Source organism: Strix uralensis, chromosome 2 (genome assembly GCF_047716275.1).
Source record: "Strix uralensis isolate ZFMK-TIS-50842 chromosome 2, bStrUra1, whole genome shotgun sequence".
Taxonomy (NCBI): Eukaryota; Metazoa; Chordata; class Aves; order Strigiformes; family Strigidae; genus Strix; species Strix uralensis.
Window position 1 is genome coordinate 62,583,337 of NC_133973.1, and position 21,783 is coordinate 62,605,119.

The 21,783-nt window shown below is 41.5% G+C and overlaps 1 protein-coding gene across 2 annotated transcripts in view; it reads left to right on the forward strand.

Moving 5' to 3' along the window:
- SLC9A7 (solute carrier family 9 member A7) overlaps positions 1-21,783 on the forward strand; it is a 77,037-nt gene that overhangs the window by 32,573 nt on the left and 22,681 nt on the right. For both annotated transcript variants that reach the window (XM_074858958.1, XM_074858959.1), the window contains exons 2-12: positions 1,976-2,175; positions 3,497-3,574; positions 4,310-4,386; positions 5,374-5,486; positions 6,831-6,936; positions 7,225-7,371; positions 11,347-11,447; positions 11,810-11,898; positions 12,009-12,122; positions 14,529-14,640; positions 16,007-16,160. In XM_074858958.1, coding sequence (XP_074715059.1) covers positions 1,976-2,175; positions 3,497-3,574; positions 4,310-4,386; positions 5,374-5,486; positions 6,831-6,936; positions 7,225-7,371; positions 11,347-11,447; positions 11,810-11,898; positions 12,009-12,122; positions 14,529-14,640; positions 16,007-16,160 — 1,291 coding nt within the window. The remainder of the gene's footprint in view (positions 1-1,975; positions 2,176-3,496; positions 3,575-4,309; positions 4,387-5,373; positions 5,487-6,830; positions 6,937-7,224; positions 7,372-11,346; positions 11,448-11,809; positions 11,899-12,008; positions 12,123-14,528; positions 14,641-16,006; positions 16,161-21,783) is intronic.

Genomic DNA, 21,783 nt, shown 5'->3' on the forward strand with positions numbered 1-21,783 from the left:
TGCAGTGAATTCATGAGGGAAAGACTCTGAGCCTAAGAAGCTATTACGTCTATCGGTGTCCCCTTCTCTATTCTCAGCTTAGTAGCAATATAGATCTGGCTTTGTGCCACTACTATGTACAAGCTCATCTGTACAGTTTTCATTCTGGCTTGTGATTTACTACAGAATTTATGGCTGATGCTGGTTAGATCCGTTTTTAACACTGACAGTCTTCCTGAGGTATTCTGTGAGCCTAACTCTTTCTAGGCGTGAGGGGGGTGAGAGCAGCAGAAAACCCTGGCTGCTTGCCTGGCTGGGTTGGTGAAGATGTCTGTAGCCATAACTAGTAGTGCAAGCGGCTTGGAAGTGACTGGTCGTAACCTGTCACTTTGTGCAGAGATGCGTTTCCAACACATCGATCATGCATAGCTGTAAAATGCTCTGGGGCTGTGACGAGCATGCTTGTATAAACCCCCGTATTTAAATTGTTAGCATTTGAGATTTCAGTAAGTAGATTTCTCTTGCTGAGGGGTTTTCTTCCCCTGTGTTCTCTTTGAGTACGTACTTCTTTTTTCTAAATAAAATACCTCTTAATCTTCCAGTTACTTTGTAATGATCTTGTTGCTGCTATGCTCTCTTGATGGTAGAGAAAGAGGGCCAGAGGCAAGCAGCCCAGTAGTGTCACAGCTACTACCTGCTGTACCTTTTCTTGTATTAAAACTATATCTCCATTCTGAGCTTGAAGAGAATGAGGTGTGTGTTTTGGTTGGCTTTTCTGGGGTACATTTTGGTTCTCTTTACACTATGCCACAGAGATAAGTCTGTTAAGGGTTTTTTGTGGTGTGTGGTAGGATTTTTTTTTTTGTTATACCTCATTTATTCTCTGGTTATTACCTGTCAATTTCATTTACCATCTGGGGAAACAGATCTATGGATTCAGAGTGAGGGTCACAGGGAGCAAAACCAGCATTGACTACTGACTTGTCAAGAAAAGGATCAAACATCAATCTTCATCTTGCAGTTGTCTGGAACAAAGATTAAATCACAGACCATCCTAAGGTGACAGGGGAGCCTTTAATAAGTGGGTAACAATTTTTTTACTTACCAGACCAAAACTACATTGACTGTTCTTACACTTTCTCTCTGCAGAACTGGAGTCTTGTCATTTTCTTCTATGTTGTAAAAGGAACAGTGCTCAGTTAAAACCTTGTGCTTTTTCAGCCTCCTGGTGTGGCCCTTCCATCAGGTTAAAAATTACTTTTTTGTAATTGTGTTTGCATCTCTATTGATAGTGTTTTCTGGTTGGATTTTATCTAGGCTGGCTGAGTAATTCTTCTTATATTCCTGAATCTCAGATCTCTTATGATTGCTCATTTTACATTTATTTTTGTTTCTGTGAAATGTGGAAAAGACATGTAGCTGGCTTCTTTGTGCATGTCATCTGAATTTTAGTTGTGAAGTTTGCAAAGTACGCAGGAGGATGTGCAATGGGCATTGTTTGCTTGCTTAGAATTGCCAGGCAAAAAATCTGCACCCTTGTTGCAGCTGTAAAATATTATGGCAAATATCACTGTTTCAGGCTCATTTATGGTCATGTGTTTTCAGCAGTCATTATTTGCCAGTAATGGTGTATCTACTCAGCTCTGTCCTTAGGCAGGTGAGATGTATTTCATGTGTCTTAGTGTTTAGCCTCTCATGCAACTCAGGGTTTATGTGTTAAAGGTGTGAATGAGGGTGAGGAAGACAAAACACGAAAAGGAGTATTTTGTTTGTCACTTCAGGCAGGTATCAGACTTTATAAATTCATTGGCAGTTTTGATGTGCGTGGGGCCTCTCTTCCTCTGCAGGAAACTGGTAGTAACAATTCATTGCAAAATGTTTATGATGCATGTACACTTGTAAGGCTCATGCATTGTACCTTGGGCTTTATTTGAAACTAGAAAGGTAGGTACAGGAGTAGCAAATCGGTCTCATGGATATTTTAACTCTCTTCCAGGACTCATAGTTGGGGTGATCTTGAGATATGGGACTCCCTCTACCAGCGGCCACGACAAGCCGTTCAGCTGCTCACAGGAAGACAGGCCGTTTACAACCCTGCTGGTCAACGTCAGCGGGAAGTTCTTTGAGTATACGCTCAAAGGGGAAATAAGCCCTGGGAAGATCCACAACGTGGAGCAAAATGACATGTTGCGAAAGGTGAGGGTAGACCATTTCTTGTGCTTGCCTGAGTGTTTCTCCTTTATCCATGCTTCCCTCCCTCCTCCCCATTCTGTCCCATTTGAATGTTAGGTGATATCAAGTGTCTGTATTCCTGATAGTAACAGCACTTCAATGCTTAATTCAGAAGCACCTTCTGTATTATACCACTGCTGGCAAAACTGTGCTTTGTTGCATGTATGTAGTGCTTTCCCAAAGCCTTTGATTGCTGTTTGAAGACTTCGTGTATGTTTCTAACATCTGTAGAATTCACAAAGACCAGCTGAACAAAAAAAGCCTAATGCTGCTTTTTATAATACAATATAAGGAAAATGATCAGTTCTTAGTGAAAAGTGATTGTTTCTCAGTGTTTTTTTTCCTAGGATTTTTTAATCTGTTTATTATCAGGAAATAGTTACTGCTTACATCCCTATAATCCACCAAGTGAGATGGTCTGGTATTGGAAGTGAAATTAATCTATCAACTGTTACCCAGATCTGCTATTTGGCTTCTTATTCTATTTAGTGTCAGGAATTAACCACCTTTTGTGTGTATCAAAGCTGGATTCTGAAGTATAAGATTGAGACTTAAAGGTTTGTAACCTAAAAATACTTCTTTCTGCTGACTACAAAGAGAGCTTAAGGTGTCTGTTTATATGTACCTGCCTGCTATAGATATCTAAAGTTAGCTGAAATGAATCCTATTCTGGGAGTGCGCACTTGTGTTTGTCTTCTAACCTGTGCTTAGACGGGGGATGAAGAGAGCCTAGTTAGTTTCACATCTGTGCAGGTCTTATGTTTGGATTTTAAATGTTGTTTTTCATTCCTTACTGTGGTGTAGTCCTTCATGGATACCTGAAGCTTCTACTGAAATACATGGAAGTGATGTATGATCCCAGTTCCTGAAAACCAGTCTTGTATCTGACTCGATTGACTTACAATAGCTGTGCAGTGGCTAGACTTGAAAAAAACCATAAGCTAAAATAGCATTTCATCTGCGGATGTATGAATATGATGTACCACACTAAGAGATATCTTCTCCAGAGTAGTCTCCATTAGAATTTTTTAATTTAAAAAAGGGGACTGTGTTTAGGACTGCTGCAAGATTATCATTGGTGATGGATGTAATGCGCGTTTTTCCTAGATGCTGTTTACCAAGAAGAGCTGCAGCTTTTTCCTGCATATGTATAGAGCTGGCCAGTATTTTGGAGGGTCAACTTAGCTATTTCAACAATCAAAAATAGTAGTTTTCAGAAAATGAAAGAGGAAAACGACCTAACAATTTGTGTATGTCTGTTTCTAATTGTAGTTTTATTTTTTAGGTAACTTTTGACCCGGAAGTTTTTTTCAACATTCTGTTGCCTCCTATTATTTTTCATGCTGGTTATAGCCTGAAGAAAGTAAGTATAATAATTTCTGAGGAGAGCAGCCTTGTTTTGTGTTGGTTTTTTTTGTTTTGGGTTTTTTGGTTTGTTTTTAATGTGAGACTGCTGATTTGTTCAGGAGCGCAGTCTCCATTTCAAGCGTTTTCTTATTTATGGCAGTAAGAAAAAATGTCACTTCCTCCATAGATGGTTAGGTCATATTGTTTCAAGAGAAAATACATGTACTTTTTACTATAAACACATTAAACTATTTAATCTGATTTGTTTTCCTTTGAATTTTGCCAGAGGTTTCATTTAAAGTAAAAGATGTCCTGCTGTGAATTGTTTTGGTCCTCCTCAAATACGCAAAATGCAGTAAATTATGCTGAGAAGGGGACCCAAACCTGAATCCCAGTGGGGATGTGCCAGACCCTGAACGGCAGAAGGGTCCAGGTTCTGTTCTTGCTTGAAGCTGCCGTGAATTGATGCTGGCTTTCAATTATGCAGCTAACTCTTACATCTCTTATGAGAACATCTGTGTGGAAAGCTTCCTGTTAATAAGCTACACGTAGGATTTAATACATGGTTCAGATTTGGTTTATTCAATTTATTGAAGTTGGATAGAATCTACATTGCAGTAGCAGAAGTGTTTCTCTGAAATGAAGGAGTGTTTCTGTGTATTAATGCAAGCATAGTAGTGCACTGCATGTTTTTGAACAGGTGATATAACTTGGTTTAAATAAGTACATAAACCTCTTTTTTTCTGTGCAGAGACACTTTTTCAGGAATTTGGGGTCCATTTTGGCTTACGCCTTTTTAGGAACAGCAGTCTCCTGTTTTATTATTGGGTAAGTGAACTCTGTGATATCAGTTTCTTTCTATACTGAAGTTTAGGTTGATAAAGCGACCTTCCAGATTGCCTCAATTTTGTAACTTGTTTGTCTGAGGATTTTATTTGTGCATCCTCCAGACAAAATGTGGATGTAACTTTTGCTGAGATTTACCACACTTCTAAACAATACTATCCCTTGAAATGATATTGATAAGTTTGAATCGCTTGACAAGTCCACAAAGCTGAAGAGGGGTATTGAGTTTTTGATGTAATGGTCCAGTCCAAAACAAAACCTTGTTAGAGTCTTACTGGAATTGGCTTTAACTTGAATTGTGGACGTGACTTGTAACAGAATTTTAGCTATCAGACTTTTAGAGATGTCCCGCGTGCATGTGCATGCCCTCTCTTTCTTTCTCTGCAGATGTGTGCATATATATACTTTTATGCATATGTGTGCACACACATTTAGTATAAGATAGCTAGTTAACGTTGGTTGACTTGCATACAATCTCATATGCTGCTAATATTAGTGTGTCTAGTGTATGGATATTCTGAAATACAGAAGTTCTGAGTTACTTAAGGGACTTTGGTTTGTCTCAAAGAATTTCACTAGAGAAATACTTAGAAGGCTATTCTTAGCTCAGAGCTTTTGGCCTATGTATTGTATTGGGAGAAGGAATACTGAGGAGAGTTTTGAGCAGGGAAATGTTCCCTTTGGTAGAAAAGGGAAACAACCTGTAGATTCTGTGTACTAATTGTATAAACAGATTTCATGGTTTGCTTACTGGCTTTAAATGGTATTTTCTGGATCATGTATCACTTGATCAGTTCACAGGGAAGAAGGAAATGAATTTTGAGAGCTTAGTGTTAAACTGTGACAGTGTCCTCCAGAGCTGTAGCATAACCAAGCCCACCTGAAATATTGTTGCTTGTGCTTTTCCTTTGCCTGTCTGAAATGCACCAACTTGTTTGACTCGGACTGTTTTATCCTTTTTCTCTTCAGGAATCTCATGTATGGGGTTGTGAAACTAATGAAGTTGGTGGGTCAGCTTTCTGATAAATTCTATTATACAGACTGCCTCCTCTTTGGAGCGATAATATCTGCCACTGATCCAGGTAGCTTGCTGAACATTTTTTTTAATAACCTTCCAAAATAATTGTATTGCTAGGATTTTTGACTGCATAGCATGAAGATATTAACAGCACTTTATTTTCAGTTATGTCACACTAGTCTCTCTGATCATCTTCTCTGAAATGCATGCAAATTCTGAGTGTTGTGAAAGCTGTTCTCTGTCAGTCTGGTGCTGGACTGGTGTGACGTGATGGTATGTTTGGGGAAAAACATAACTTTCCTGTTCAAATACTTTAAATATCTTTTTTTCCACAGTAGATTTTTTTGTTTAGTGTGCATTAAGATTGCAAATAGTTGAAATTATTACCTTGTCTGGATAGTGGGAATTCCTTCTTTATCTACATTGCTTGGGACATTGGATAATTTAAAAGCAATATTTAAAGCTTTTAGATGTGGGGAATTTATTTTTCTTCTTCAAACGCACTTCATGTTTTACAAGTATAAGCAGAAGAATACTCTTCTGGCAAAGTAATTTGAGCTTTTGCCAAAAGAATCCAGTCATCCTTCAAAGTTCAGCAGGCTCACATAGGTGTCTACTTGACAGGTCAGTCTGGAGAGCTGATGTGTGTCAGTGGCTGGGATAGGGAGTGGTGAAGTGTGAAGCTTGACATTTAAAACAGCTTATCTGAGGTGTTCAGTGGTGATTTGTGTGAAAATGGGAAGTAGTTCCTGTGATTGAGCTGAGTTCTGAACAGCTGGTGGTTGCATACAATTTATGCAAAACATCACTGTAATTTTTGAAGCTCATATATGGGAACATCTTCAAGATCATGGTATTTCATCTCAGATTGAAGTTTCTTGAAAGGGTAGTTAAAAAATATTTAGCAGTCTTGCCCTTTTCAAATTCTGCACAAATGCATGTTCCTGTGGCATTGTGTATGCTTTGGGGAACACTTAAGGTTATTAGCACTACTTTACGTTGGCTGAAATCATAAAGCTATGTCAACAGTCCATATAGCCTTTAAAAGTAGCAAGAGCTGTACAATGTTTTGTTGATTATCTTATATGAAACATGTTCTACAAAAAATATCGGGGCTTTGGTAGAAGTGCTTTGTCTGCCCCATGCCCCTTGATCATGGGAGCTTTCTTATAGACACCATGCAGATGGGAGATCAGCAGAGCCACCTCTTACTGGAACTGCCTGAAAACTGATGGTGGAATTGCTTACCTATAGATAAACATGATTAGTCTGTTTCCCAGTTTACTTTTAGTTCTGTACTTCAGTTCTTAGGTTTTGTTGCTTTAGGCAAACTGGAAAGTCTGCTCCATCAGCTCACACATTTGTTCCTGAAGTCAGCAAGTGTGGTTTTTCTCTTTTCTTTCTGTAGTTACCGTGCTAGCAATATTTAATGAGCTGCATGCTGATGTCGATCTCTATGCCCTTCTGTTTGGGGAGAGCGTGTTGAATGACGCCGTTGCCATTGTATTATCTTCGTAAGTAACTACCTGGATTTCTACTCTGAAATTATTTAATTGCTTTTGGTATTCATCTAAAATAAATGCTTCTTCTGAGAAATGTTATTTGAAATTTAAATGGATTGTCTTGAACTGAATTAATAAACATTGCAAACATCTGCCAAGATCCCTCATGCATACATACACCAGAATGGCAAATTTGCCTTCAGTCTGGGATTGTCTCTTCTGTTGCTCAGGTGTTGCTGTTATGGAATAAAACTTTCCTGATGCCACTTCTAATTTCCCATTGTGTTACTCTCTTTCTAGATCTATAGTTGCCTACCAGCCGACAGGTGAAAATACCCATGCTTTTGATGCAGCAGCATTTTTCAAGTCTGTTGGTGTTTTCCTGGGGATTTTCAGTGGTTCTTTCATGATGGGAGCAGTGACGGGGGTTGTGACAGCTCTGATATCCTTTTTCACATTTAGCTCTTCCAGACTAGATGCCACATTTGGGTATTAACAGGGCTCTCCTGTTTCCAGATATAGCAAAATTGACTCTAGCTTGTTTTAATTGGAGTGTGAAGATGTGATCATTATTCATGTGTCTGTAGAAAAGCATTATAGGTACTCCGAGAAATCAACTTTTTCCAATATAACTGTGGCCACACTAGAAGTTTCAGTGATGTTGCTGCATGCTGGAAGCCAAGGGGAAGGCCCTAAATGGGCGTGTCCTAATGTTCAGTTTCTTTTTATGAAATTTTTTATTATTGGGCTTGAAAGACATCTCATATGATAACTGGTGTTTGAGTCTGTCTTCAGTTAAGTCATTAATAGCTGTTTCTGACCCCACAGGGTTCTTTGAATCCTGCATTTAAACTTTTTGCCAGAAATCTGATGTCATCCGTCTTGGATAAGATTGTAACTCTACCAGAGTTAACATCATAACATGATGTGCTTTGCATGATCTGTCCTGTTCTCTTGAAACTTACTGCTGGTATTTGATTAGTGCTCTGAGGCACTCAGCAAGCAATTTATGTGGCTTTTATTTTGGGCTCAGGTAGTTGACCTTAAGCCTGACCTGCTCCAGAAATCCTGATGCTTCTTCAGGAAAAAATTAAATTTCTTTGCTTTCAGACTGAGTAGTATAACCATATTTGTATGTATCCCAGATTGCTTTGATCTTGCTAGACTTCTGAACACTGATCTAAAAGGGGTGAAATGTGGTATTTTATACAATAATCATGACCCTGTGACTCTTCATCTTAAGCAATAATGTCTCAGCCATGTCTTGTTATATACACACTGTGCAGATTTGTCTGATGTGCCTGCAAAATGGAAACCCTTCAGGTACAAGGGGAAAGATGTGCTGTTGATGCTTTAATGTCTGCCTTCCAGTTCCACTGATATACAACCAAAGTGACTCAGAACCATGAGTCTTCATCTGGCTTTTAGGCTACTGGCCATCCATAGCTCTGGCTGCTCAAATGCTGTTGCTGTGTTTTTTGGCTTGTTACTAATTACAGCTGAAATGCATTCAGATTCATTTTGTAAAATCATGCTTCTGAAGCAGCAGTTGGTTCTTGCTGTTTCTAATGTTTGTGCTCAGAAAAGTGATGGGAGGCTGTTCAGAAGACAGCCTCTCTGGTGTTTTTTTGTTTTGGTTTTTTTGGTTGGGTTTGTTTAGGGTTTTTTAAAGAAAACAACAACACAGAAAATCTTTAAACTGTTGCTCAATTATACAACTTCAAGTATTTTTTTTTCTAAAAGAAAACAGTTAATGTCATGAAATACTGTAGAAGCAAACTGTAAACTTGCATTTTACTCTTCATAGCTGATTATATCTCATAACTTAAGTCATGGGTGAAGTTAATAGACTGTTATTCCTGTAGCTGTGAAGTACCTATAACTGTACTTCTGAGTGAGGGATTTCATGCAGTTATGCATTGTCCTTTGAAAACAGACAGAATGCTTAGTTTCCAGATATGATGCAGATAATATACAAGGACTTGTTCTGGCTTTCAGCAAGCTGTCTTGACCTCACTATCTGTGGTTATTTTTATAACAGTTAAGGTATTGCACCACTTTGTATTTTCTTTCTAAACTGCAGAATCTGGCTGGTTGAAATGAATTGAAGCAGAAGGCCATGTCTGAGGAATAAAGAAAGAAAGTTAAGAAAACAGCAATAATAGCTTGATTTGAGTTAATACTTCAATTTGGTCAATTCTATGAAATAATAAAATGTCTTTTTTTCCTTATCTTCTCTCACCTTCATCTCCTCCAAAATGGTGAGCCCAGGTTTTCATTTCAGATTTAACGAAACGTTTTGGTATGGTTACTTATAATAACAGAAAGGGGAATAAGGAATTTGCTTCACAAAGCTGCCAGAAAAGACTGGCAATGAGGAACTGGTTCTAGCAAAGACCCTTGCCTAACTTCAGGAGAACAAGGTTCAACCTCTTCCTCTCCCATGGAGTGACTGTGGTTGTCCAGTTTCCTAAGCATCTATGAATGCCTTTTGAGCCAGGCACTGGGATAACTTGTGGTGGGATTATCTGAGTGCTCTGTGGGAAGACTAGTTCTAATTGTTGCTGTTTCAGAGGCATGATTGTAGAAAATAGGTCTGTTTGGGGCAGGGGGGAAATTCAGCTGGGTGTAACAGTTCATCCTCAAAAGTTTTAGAGAGATGGTTTATGTGGAGAAGTGACTATGTGGAGAATTAACAGCTGTTTAAAAAACCACCGAGTTTTATATTTGGTGTAATGCCAGCTGTCATGGAGAATAACTTTTTTTTTTTGGCTTTCGTTTTGAGGGACCTTTCTGACAAAGTAGGGTCGCAGCTGAAGGCATGGCTGGAGTATGTGTTTCAGAGCTCTTGCCCTACTCCTCCAAGTTAGCAGAGAATGCCAACAAGAAGTAGGTGTGGGTGGAGAGCAGGTAGCAGGCCTCAGAATTTGCTTCATCCTAAACCAGGTTCCCATTGAAACACTGCTAGCTGTTGGCCTCTGGTGTCAATCACTTGTGGCTTGTTGTGAATGCTGTATTCTGTGATAAAGCCCCCAGGAAATGGTTTCCAATGAGTCTTCTGGGCTACCTGACTGCTGCTTGCAGGAGGCAGACAAGTGCTGTGAGCCCCAGACCTCCCAGGACCTGTGGATTTCCCGTGAAGAGCGGTGCTGTTCATTGCTTTTAACATCCCTATCCCATATTGAGCCATGACTCCCCAAGCAGCAGCACTGCCAATTAGCTTTAAATTGTGTAGTTCTGCAGAGAGCCCAGGATACAGCAGTGTTACACATGGAGAGCAACAGTGGATGATGGTGCAGCTGCTGAGGTACCAATTCCCTTCATATGAGCAGGGGAGAGTGCTACCACCTTACTGTTTCAAGTGTCCTTGCTGTGCTCTTGCTGTCCTCCCACTTGGATTTCAGAGAAGATTGTGCTAGTTGTCAGCTTTCAGAAAGACCAGGGATCTGTCTATCACCCCTGTTAGCACATGGTTTCTTTCTGTGCCTTCTAGTAGGGTCACGTATAGCTGTCTGCACCTCAGGTACAGTGAGCTGTTCAGCATTTACCTGCTGCCAGAGTAGTGCTGAGGGGAAAAAAACCCACCAAAAATCTATAAATATGTGAACAACTTTTTTTGTAGTATGCGAAGGCCTATCTTTAACACAGGAAATCTGGTCTACTTCTTCAGTAGTTGTATGAACTGTTAATTCAGTGTGTTTGATGTTCCTCAAGTTTTGCTCTCCTGTGGAAGATGGAACTTGTTTTTTCTTCCCATTGAAAGACTGAGCTGCTCTCAATTGGCTTTTACCCTAAAACACATCAACACAAGGAGAGGAAATATATTTTGTTTTAGGCAGAATTCCTGTTTTGCCTCAAAAGTACAGAAGTAGCCACGCTTGCTGAAAAAGACTTGTCAACAAATCTGAGCAGAAAAATTCTGATTAAATCTGCTTCATCTTAGGGTGGCTGTAGTCAAGAGCAGCCCTGTGAATTAAATGGTTCTGAATTTATTTTATGCATTATTTAAAGATGGGGGGGATCTTTACTGGGGAAGGAACTAAACCCAAAACAAACACATGCGCACACACCCCCCCAAGAAACCAAGACACACAATCTAAATGGAATGCCAGGTATATATCCCTTCTCTGCTAGCACTTTGCAGGGAAATGTGGCATAGAGTAAGATTTTACCTCAAAGAGATGGAGCCACAGTTATGCCATGGATATGCAGCAAAAATATCCAAAACTGACTGTTGCAAGGAGAGAACTTGATTCTGAAGTTTGTCTTGATGTGATGCAATTTCAGCACTGAAAGTGTTTTGTTTTCCAACTAGTATTGGTGGTTAGTGCATTAAAGTGTTTTTCAGAAGTACCAGGTACAGAGAAGCCAAAGGATTTGGTTTTTTTTTTTTTGATCCCTTAACAAATGACTTAACGTGACGAAGTTTACCAAGTTGCACTGCTTCCCCCTGCTGGAAACGGCTCTCTTCTTCTTGATGTCCTGGAGCACTTTCTTGCTTGCAGAAGCGTGTGGATTTACTGGTGAGTTGTTGGGATTCAAGCACCCGGGGACAGAACTCCTGTCTATCTTAGCCATTTTCTACTTTCTCATTGAAACTTTCCTATGAGAAACATGGTGTTAGCACTTAAAGCTTTTTTCTTATGTTCTGTACAATGCCATTGAAGGTGTAGCTCACTTTTAAGAACAATGGTTAAGGCTTTTAAGAACTATGGTTTGGTTCAAATACCACCTCCCCAACCTGGAATCAGACTCACTTGAAAATAAGATTCATAAAATCTCAAGGTTAAGGATGATGCATAAATTTAATAGAACTTGGGAAGGGAAAAATGTGTGGAGCTCACAGGGTAAACAGGCTGACTTTTACATGTGATTCTGTTCACAGGTGTGGTGGCTGTCCTCTTCTGTGGAATTACCCAGGCGCATTATACATACAATAACTTGTCAGTTGAATCAAGAAGTCGTACTAAGCAGGCAAGACTTTCACCTTTCATACAGTGTATTGCTGTAGTAGTCCATGTACTATTGCTTTTGAAAAGCGTCGTTGTTGCTTGGCCTTTAACCTGTGACTGTTTTCTCCCTAGCTCTTTGAGGTATTGCACTTCCTGGCTGAGAACTTCATATTTTCTTATATGGGTTTGGCACTGTTTACTTTCCAGAAACACATATTCAGCCCGGTTTTCATCATTGGAGCTTTTGTATCCTTTTTTGCTTTGTGAGGTTTCTCCATTTATGTCCCTGAAAACTTGTGGTGTCTGTTGGCTTTACCAAATAGAGGATGGTGGCTGATGTGAGTTTCCCTGATGTCTTACAGGCACAATAATTTTGAGAACGATCTTTGTTTACTCCTTACATCAAAGCCTTAAGGCCTCTGTGCCACACAGTTGTTGGCCCTGTACCTGAGCAAGTGCTACATATCATATAGTTTCAATAGATAAATAAATAAATTTGCTTTACTGTGTGACTTGGCTATTGACAGTCAGCAGTGCTTGGGTTTGAACTTGGGAGGCATAGGAAAGGATTAATTACTCTTCACTTCCAATGGTCCCTTGAAGAAAGCAAACAAACTTCAAGTACATAAAAAGGATTGTGGGTGAACAGATTATCTTTGAGCAATGCCCCAAAGGTAGAGGTCAGGATCTCGGGTAATGAGAGGAGAAAGGAACTGAGCTGTGGTGCAGACCATGACATGAAGGGTACACATTGCTGAAAGGTGCTGGTGTAGAAGGTGGATATCCAGATCCCATTGTCCCTGACTGACTTTGGTACCTGGCTCTCGAATTCCTCAGAACTGAATGCTTTTGTAGTAGTCACACTCATGCAAGCTAGGGATCACTAGATTCCTCTCTGCACCTCGCCCCCATTGAAATGGCTTATGTAAATATTTCTTCACTATATTCCATGCTGCTTGACAACTCAGAGCAATTGAAAGTGTGCATGAAGCAATGGGAACTAGTCTTCCAGTCTTGCTTTCTCTCTGCCTGCTGTAGGAGTAGGGCTATTAGCAATGGAGATAAAACCCAGTGAAATGACATATAAGATGGCCTAATCTGGAACGTATTTATCTTCTCTCCTTCTTTCTACTGTTTTCTGTCATCTCTGTACTGCTTCTAGGGATCTAACACAGTTATCTTTATTTTTCTTTGGCCATCTATTTTTTTCTGAAACAGTAATGCATCATCTCCTGTGTCTCCTCACGTCTGTTCTTCTGACCCAAAAAATCCTCTGGAGCCCTGCAGTCACTGGGTAAAGACATGAACAGCATAGTTGTATCTGGTATACTAAGCATTGTAATTTTTCATTTTTGGTGTGGCCTTCCATCCTCTCTCAGGTTACACTTTCTTGGGTTTGTTTTCAGTATTTATTTTGTTCCTTTCTCTTCCTACCCACCTACCTTTTATTCCATTTTTTCACATCTCCTACCACTGCACTTAACCTCTGTTGCCTCTTGAGTGTTTTCCTACCTTTGTGAGGAGGGCAGCTAGTACTAGCACTCATATTTTGCCTCAACAGCTACTGTCCCCATTGAGCTAACAGCTTGTGAGGGTAACATGTAGAGTTATCATTAGCTGTTGAAAGAGAAAGGTTGGACTGCAAAAGCAGAGCTAAAGCCTCGGTGTCATTGACAAAATCCCAGCTGTTATTCCTATGTACATTGGTCATGATGGCTTCTGATGTTTGATTTCTGCAGCCCTCAAAAGGACTGCTATAAAGTTGTTTGGAATAATTACATGAAGCTTTCTGTACAAATAATTAAAATCTTACTTTTTTAGAGACATAATCTCTTGCAGACAGTATTGCTTTACTTTAGCTATGACAATAACCCAGTTGTGTCTAGAGCTCTTATATGGTTTTATTTTCCGTAAGAGAGCTGTTTAATTCTTCTAATGTTGTTATCCCTACAGCAAATGATCAGTGTTTGGTGGGCTTCTGGTTGTGTTGATGTTTTATAGGATTTCAGCACATCACTTAGTTTGTCCCAAAGTGTTACTTAGATGGTGGAGCGCGTATTCAGCTTTCTACTTCTTCACTGGAACCCCTGGATGTTTCACACCACAGTAGAGGAAGGAAGGAGCTTACCACCTACTGTCATGAATTTCTGCAATAGTCTGTTACTACTCCTTTTTCTAGTGCTGACAAGTGGGTTTTATCATCTTAGTAACTCTGTACTCTTAAGTTCTTGCCAGCCAGTAGGAGATTTTTGCCTCTGTAGGAGCTGTAATGGGGTGGGCACTTCACGGTCTTATGTTGGCTTCCCTTCTGTACGTTGGACTGCACTTCTGTTGGTCTGAAAGGCATAACTGAATGATGGTGGTGATAATTGTTTAAAGTGCAAATTTTTTAGGTACAGTCTTAATTTATACAACTGATAATTTTAATACTAGGTATAATTTCACTGTACATTAAAAAATTAGTTAAAATTTGCATTCTGTGCAGTGAGTTCTGTATGCACATGGTTGGTCAAAGTCTGTTTTATATAGACAGATAACAAGAACACTTGATATCATGATGTAAACCTCTCACTAAAACAGAAGCTGCATGTTAGAGTCAGGTACTCAAGAGTACTCAGGCAAGTGAAATCCTTAACCCTCAGCTGTGAACAGATTGCAATCTTTTTGGGCAGAGCTGCACACATCTACCCTCTCTCCTTCTTGTTGAATCTGGGCAGAAGGCATAAGATCAGCTGGAACTTCCAGCACATGATGATGTTTTCAGGTAAAAGCAAAAATGTTTGGTAAAGCAAAAAAATCTTAAGCAATTTATAGTACTACCTTCTGCTTTTATAATCCATGTGCATGCTTCCTGAAGAGAAGACTTAATGGTTGTTGCAGCATGCCCTCATGTATTTTTCAGCCTCTACAGAACATGTCATGTGGAAAGAGTGACCTCTTGAAATGCCAGCTGCTGGCAGTAAGCAGTCACCTCATGTTGGGAATATAGTATTCTCATTTGAAGTACATCTGAAGGGGATGGGGGAATTGGGATGTATCTCTTTCAGGAAGTTATTTCTAGCTGAGATGATGTACACATTGTGCAGGAACAGGTATCTGCTGAGAAAATTGAGGCGTGTTTATGGGTGTCCTCTCCCACTTAGTTGGAGAAAGTGAGGTATTTGACTTAAATAGTTATCTGTGTGACAGAAACCATAAAGGAGTTTGAGTTTGTCAATTAAAGCAAATCATGGAGTGTGTGTCTGTGTCTAAACATGTGCATCCTCAAGAAGTGCCAGGGATGCATCTTTACACAGGAGGGTGTAAAGAAGAGGGAGCCAGGCTATTTTCATTGGTGCCCAGTGACAGGACCAGAGGCAATGGGCACAAACTGAAACACAGGACCTTCCCTCTGAACATCGGGAAACACTTTTTTACTGTGTCCACACACTGGCGCAGGCTGCCCAGAGAGGTGGTTGTCTCCATCCTTGGAGATATTCAAAAGCTACCTGGATGTGGTCCTGGGCAACCTACTCCAGGTGGCCCTGCTTGATCGGGGGGGTTGGACCAGGTGACCTCTGAAGGTCCTTCCAACCTCAGCCATCCTGTGATTCTGTGATTCCCATACTAAAGAAGTCTGCAGATGGCCAAATGCCATGGCTTGCTCTTGCTAGTGGAGTCTCATAATTGGGGGCAGGGGATGGCAGGGGGGATATCAGCTGGAAAAATGCTCACAGGCAGAATATAACAGTTTCATATCAATAACTCATGCTTCAGTTATGGAATCAACTGGAAAAGTGTATTTTGATTTGAATTCAGGAAGCTGTCTGTTTTCCGTAATATATTTTGCTGTTGTCCACAACTTGTTTGTTTCTGTATTTCTTTCCTGGTTTTTTATGGAAATATTTACACCTTTTTTTAGCACTTGTGGATTTTATAAGTCACAGAAAACTACTAGGGCAAACTATGTTCTAAATCATCCTAGGGCATAATTTCTCAAGGAAACTGAAGGAATGAAAACTTGCTGGAGCCCAGTACTTTCTGCCTGTCACTTTGTGCCTGTGTGGCAGGGAGGGGGCAAGAAAAGGCACTGTGTTATGAATAGGTATGGCTGTACTTCTGAAGCTCTGCTATTTCATTCTTTTGCATAGGTCTCAGGGGAGCCATGGCATTTGCTCTGGCTATACGGGATACTGCTACCTACTCGCATCAAATGATGTTCTCAACAACTCTCCTCATCGTCTTTTTCACTGTGTGGATTGTTGGTGGAGGTACAACTCCCATGCTGTCATGGCTGAACATCAGGTCAGTATGCAACTGCATGCTGGGGAAATGTCACTTTTCAGATGACAGTTGTACTAATTGGGAATAGCCCTAAAGAACACCTAGAGGTGTTCTAGGTATTTAGAACATTATGTTTTATAGAGGAAGGTGCTAGTGGAGGCTGGTAAATAAAATGTACTGATGCTGCTGGGATTCAGCCTAAAGCTCTCTGATGTTCTGCAAGTAGGTACCTAGGTCCTTGTTAGTCCAGGACGATATGGAATAGTGTTGCCTGATACAGCAGCACATGTACTGAAAAGAAATAATTAGCATATCTAGGCCCATATCAACTTGTCTTCTTATACTAAGACATTTTCCTGTTGTCTTGCTCTTGGTAATGTCCCTGTTCTGTTTTTCCAGTTAAATAGTGTCTTTAGTGGGTGGTGCTAAACTGAATGCACTTTAAACATCTATCCAAACAAACCCGACTTTACCTAAACTACTGGGATAAATGGGTTCCTGCTAGTCTTCTGGGTGTGTTTCCTCCTGTTTTGAGAAGACCTGTGAAGATGGGTAAGCAGTGTGATTATAGCCATTTCTCTGGAAATACTGGCCAGTACTTGGTACTTCAGAGCTGCAAGCACCTTCGTATTTGAGGATACTTAACAACAGAAGTGCTAGAGAATAGTGAATCAATCATTGTTAAAGACCACATATGTTGTTATTCAGTGAAAGTCTTGGCAGTTGGTGGGGAACAAAGGTAGATAGAGTGGAATTACAATATACACTGTACGAACTTTTCTGTGCATTTTTCTTACATAAATTATTTGTGCTTTCTGACACTTGATAGATTACTTTGTCTTTTGAATTGTGCTAACCAGAGTTTGTCTCCAATTGTCTTGTGATAGGATCGGAAAAAACAATCTTTGGTAAAACCAGTTTCAGTCTTTAGAAGAACTGACCATTTTTAGGGACTCCTGCCACTTTTGGAAAACTTAAGTGAACTGCCTGTGGTAGTAGATAGCAGGTGCTTTCTAGGTTGAAAAAAAAAAAAAGATGGATAGGACTTTCAGAAATGTTTCTGAACTTTTCTCATTGAAGGCAGCACAATTCCAGCATGAGACAGTCATTACAGCAGTGATTTACAGTATCTTAGCTTTGTCTAACAGCACACACTGGGAAATCACAGTTTCCATTTTTTTGGTGCCAAACAAATGCACTTCTGTCCTTTAAAAGTGCATCATTTCCTTACATGCATCACTTCCTTACATGCAAGTTCTAGATGTTTGGCTAGCACACCAGGAAGAGGCATCACTTCCATGTAGTCAAGCTCTCTGAAGGTCATGTCACTAAGAACAGGTTATATAACACCTGGTGTGAAGTCAACAACAAAAATCAGTTTCAGTGCAGTTGTCATTAATGATCATGAGAGACAACATCATAATGATATTTCTAAGCCCAGCCTGACTGGTTTCTGTTCCTATGCCAGAGCTGTATAATGCCTTTAACAAGATACCTGGAATAGGTACCACATGCAGCTTTCCATTAGGCAACTCTAGCAACAGGAGCAGATTTCTGTCTGATAGTGATATATGAGGAACAACTGTACTAATACACTTTGGCAAGTAGAGCAGGCCTGGTGTCTGCATAACCAGCAGTGTGCATAGACTGTCTGAGGCATGTGCTACCAGGGAGCAGGAGATGAGTTCTGGCCAGCAGCATGCAGGTAAGAATGCTTCTTGCAGTCTGCTTGCAGTGGCTGAGTGAAGCCTGCCAAGATCTGCCTGCAGCCTCTGCGATGGCCAACATGAGGATATCTCTTGTCTGTGCTCCACTTGAGTGGGTTCCAAAGCATCTTCTGAGGTGTGGCTGCAACCAGGTCAATAAAACAGACTCTAACAGCTCTCATCATAGGAGCTGGCATCCTGACCCTTCTGCCCTGCTGCTTGCACCTTTTTTTTTGAGGGACTATATCCGGGTATTTCCTTCAAACCTTGTCATCCAGCAAGGGACAGGATGCGCTGCTGACCAACTAAGAGAAGAGGAATTGTGTTCAGTCTGCCTGTATCAGAAGGCAGCTTCTGAGTGCAGTCAACCATTACCTCTGCCACAGGGCTCCTTCAGTCATCAGCAGTAGGACAGGACTGAATTCTACCATGTGGCCCAGCTCCTGGCCAACTGGAAAATAGTTCTGAGGTAGCAATGCTTTCCCTATTTTGACTGTTATTTGTTTGGCATGGTTCACAGAAAAGAACGGTTAACTTCGCTATTAAGGGAAGGATATCATGTAAGCAAGGGAACTCTACATAGGAAGATTTTTAGAGAATTGCATGAGCCTGCCTACAGCTGCCTTGATAGGCACTGCACTAATGATGGAGACTGCACTTTTTGAGACCACATGAAATCAGATTTGTGCCAGCAGGTGGCAGCCGTGTGCAGATGATTGAGGATTAGAAACTTCGTTCTGGTAAAGTACCCTTTGTGATACGGCCCTTTCCACTGGAAAGCAAGAAGTCCTGTCATAGAATCATAGACTCGTTAAGGTTGGAAAAGACCTTTAAGATCATTGAGACTAACTGTTAACCTAACACTGCCAAGTCCACCACTAAATCATGTCCCTAAGTGCCATGTCTGCATGTCTTTTAAATACCTCCAGGGATGGTGACTCAACCACTTGCCTGGGCAACCTGTTCCAATGTTTGACAACCTTTTTGGTGAATAAATTTTGCCTGTTATTCAATCTAAACCTCCCCTGGTGCAACTCGATGCCATTTCCTCTTGTCCTATCACTTGTTACTTGGGAAAAGAGACTGACACCCACCTTGCTACAACCTCCTTTCAGGTAGTTGAAAAAACCAATAAGGTCTCCCCTTAGCCTTCTTTTCTCTAGGCTAAACAGCCCCAGTTCCCTCAGCTGCTCCTCATAAGACATGTGCTCTAGACCTTTCACCATCCTTGTTGCCCTTCTTTGGACATGTTCTAGCACCTCAATGTCTGTCTTGCAGTGAGGGGCCTTACCAGTGCTGAGTACATGGGGGACAATTACTTCCCTGTCCCTGCTGGCCACGCTGTTTCTGGTACTAGGCAGGATGCTATTGGCCTTCTTGGCCACCTGGGCACACTGATGGCTCATATTGAGCCAGCTGTTGACCAACACTCCCAGGTCCTTTTCTGCCAGGCAGCTTTCCAGCCACCCTTCCCCAAGCCTGTAGCGCTGCTGGGGGTTGTTGCGACCCAAGTGCAGGACCCAGCATTTAGCCTCATTGAACCTCATATAATTGGTGTTGGCCCATCGTTCCAGCCTGTCCAGATCCTTCTGTAGAGTCCTTTCCACCCCTCAAGCAGATCAACACTCCCACCCAACTTGGTGGCGTCTGTGGGAGCACTTGATCCCCTTGTCCAGATTGTTGATAAAGATATTAAATAGAACTGGCCCCAATACTGAGCCCTGGGGAATACCACTTGTGATCAGCCACCAACTGGACTTAACTCCATTCACCACCACTCCTTGGGCCTGGCCATCCAGCCAGCGAAGCATATGCCCATCCAAGTCATAAGCAGCCAGTTTTTCCAGGAGAATGCTGTGGGAAATGGTGTCAAAGGCTTTACCAAAGTCTTGGTAGGTAACATCCACAGCCTTTCTCTCATCCACTAAGTGGGTCATCTTGTCATAGGAGGAGATCAGGTTAGTCAAGCAGGACCTGTCTTTCATAAACCCATGCTGACTGGGCCTGATCTCCTGGTGGTCCTGTATATGCTGTGTGATGGCACTTAAGATGATCAGCTCCATAACCTTTCCTGGCACCAAGGTCAGACTGACAGGCCTGTAGTTCCCCAGATACTCCTTCTGGCCTTTCTTGTAGATGGGTGTCACATTTGCTAACCTCCAGTCAACTGGGACCTCCACAGTTAGCCAGGACTGCTGACAAATGACTGAAAGTGTCTTGGTGAGCACTTCTGCCATCTCCCTCAGGACCCTTGGGTGGATCCCATCCAGCCCCATAGACTTGTGTGTGTCTAAGTGGTGTAGCAGGTTGCTAACCATTTCCCCTTGGATTATGGGGTCTTCATTCTGCTCCTTGTCCCTGTCTTCTAGCTCAGGGGGCTGGGTACCCGGAGAACAACTGGTCTTAATATGAAAGACTGAGGCAAAGGAGACATTAAGTACCTCAGCCTTTCCTCACACTTTGTCACTGTTTCCCCTCGCATCCAACAAAGGATAGAGATTCTCTTTAGCCCTTCTTTTGTTGCTAACGTATTCATATAAACATTTTTATTGTTTTTTATGGCAGTAGCCAGGTTAAGTTCTAGCTGGGCTTCGGCCCTTCTAATTTTCTCTCTGCATAGCCTCATGACATCCTTGTAGTCCTCCTGAGTTGCCTGCCCCTTCTTCCAAAGGCCAAAAACTCTCCTTTCTTTCCTGAATTCCAGACAAAGCTCACTGTTCAGCCTGGCCGGTGGTCTTCCCTGCCAGCTTGTCTTTCAGCACATGGGGACAACCTGCTCCTGTGCCTTTAAGATTTCCTTCTTGAAGAACATCTAGCCTTCCTGGAGTCCTTTGCCCTTCAGGACTGCCTCCCAAGGGACTCTGTCAACCAGTCTCCTAAATAAGCCAAAGTCTGCTCTTTGGAAGTCCAAGGTGGCAGTTCTGCTGACCGCCCCCTCCTCACTTCTCTGAGAATTGGAAACTATCATTTCATGATCACTATGTCCAAGACTGCCACCAACCATCACATCACCCACAAGTCTGACCTTACAGATTTAGTAAAGGGTCAAATTGGTTTCCAGATGGATTTTAGAAATATGCTGCTTTTCTCTTTTCCACTGGGTAGAAAGTGATGGAAAAGGTAGGGAGGAGGAGATGAAGACGAGATGCTGTCCCAGTGCCTTGCTCAGCAGCACCATGTATAGGGCTGATGCAGTCCTGAGGCTGTGCAGTAGGAAACTTGTTCCTGGGGTAGCCTGGGATTCTTTCTGGGCCTTGGCACTTGCCCATTAAGTTAGATTTCAAGAGGCTGGAAATAACTAGTGCTCCTATACAGGACTATTTATCAGAGAAGAGGTTAAAAGATAAAAGGTGGCTTGCTTCCCAGATTAAGTGAAGGGACATAAGAAACTAATGCCATTTGTGCATTGGACTTAAATGTCAGGATTTGTGTGGACTCCTAAAAGTCCAGCTCTGGTGCGAAGTTCACACCAGTTGTATCCTGGTTGATTTTGGCTTTTGTGGAAGGAAAGCCATTACAAAGTCCTCATGAAGTAGTTGGCCTTGCTGCAGTGTGGAGGTGAGGAGAAGACAAGGGCCTGCTCTAACCAAGAGTTGACAAAGCCCATTGACCCTTTAGGCCGGTTTAGCTTGCCTGGTCATTGTGTGGCAGGGCAGCATTACTGTAATCCTGTGGTTACTGGTCTGCCCGTTAGTGGGGTTTCTGGGTGGCTCCTTCAATAGTTCCTGTGGGCTGCAATGGGCTGGGATTCTTCCCTAGGAACTGCAGGTGCATGCCTGTAGTATTGGGCAAGTCAGAAGAGCTATGACAGACATCAACACCAAAGGGTCTTATTTCAGGTTGTGCCTGCATGATTTAACAGTACCAGAGAGCTGACTCCAGCCAAGACTTTTAAACCTGGCTTGGTACCACTGTGTTCATGGGGAGGCGATTGCGTG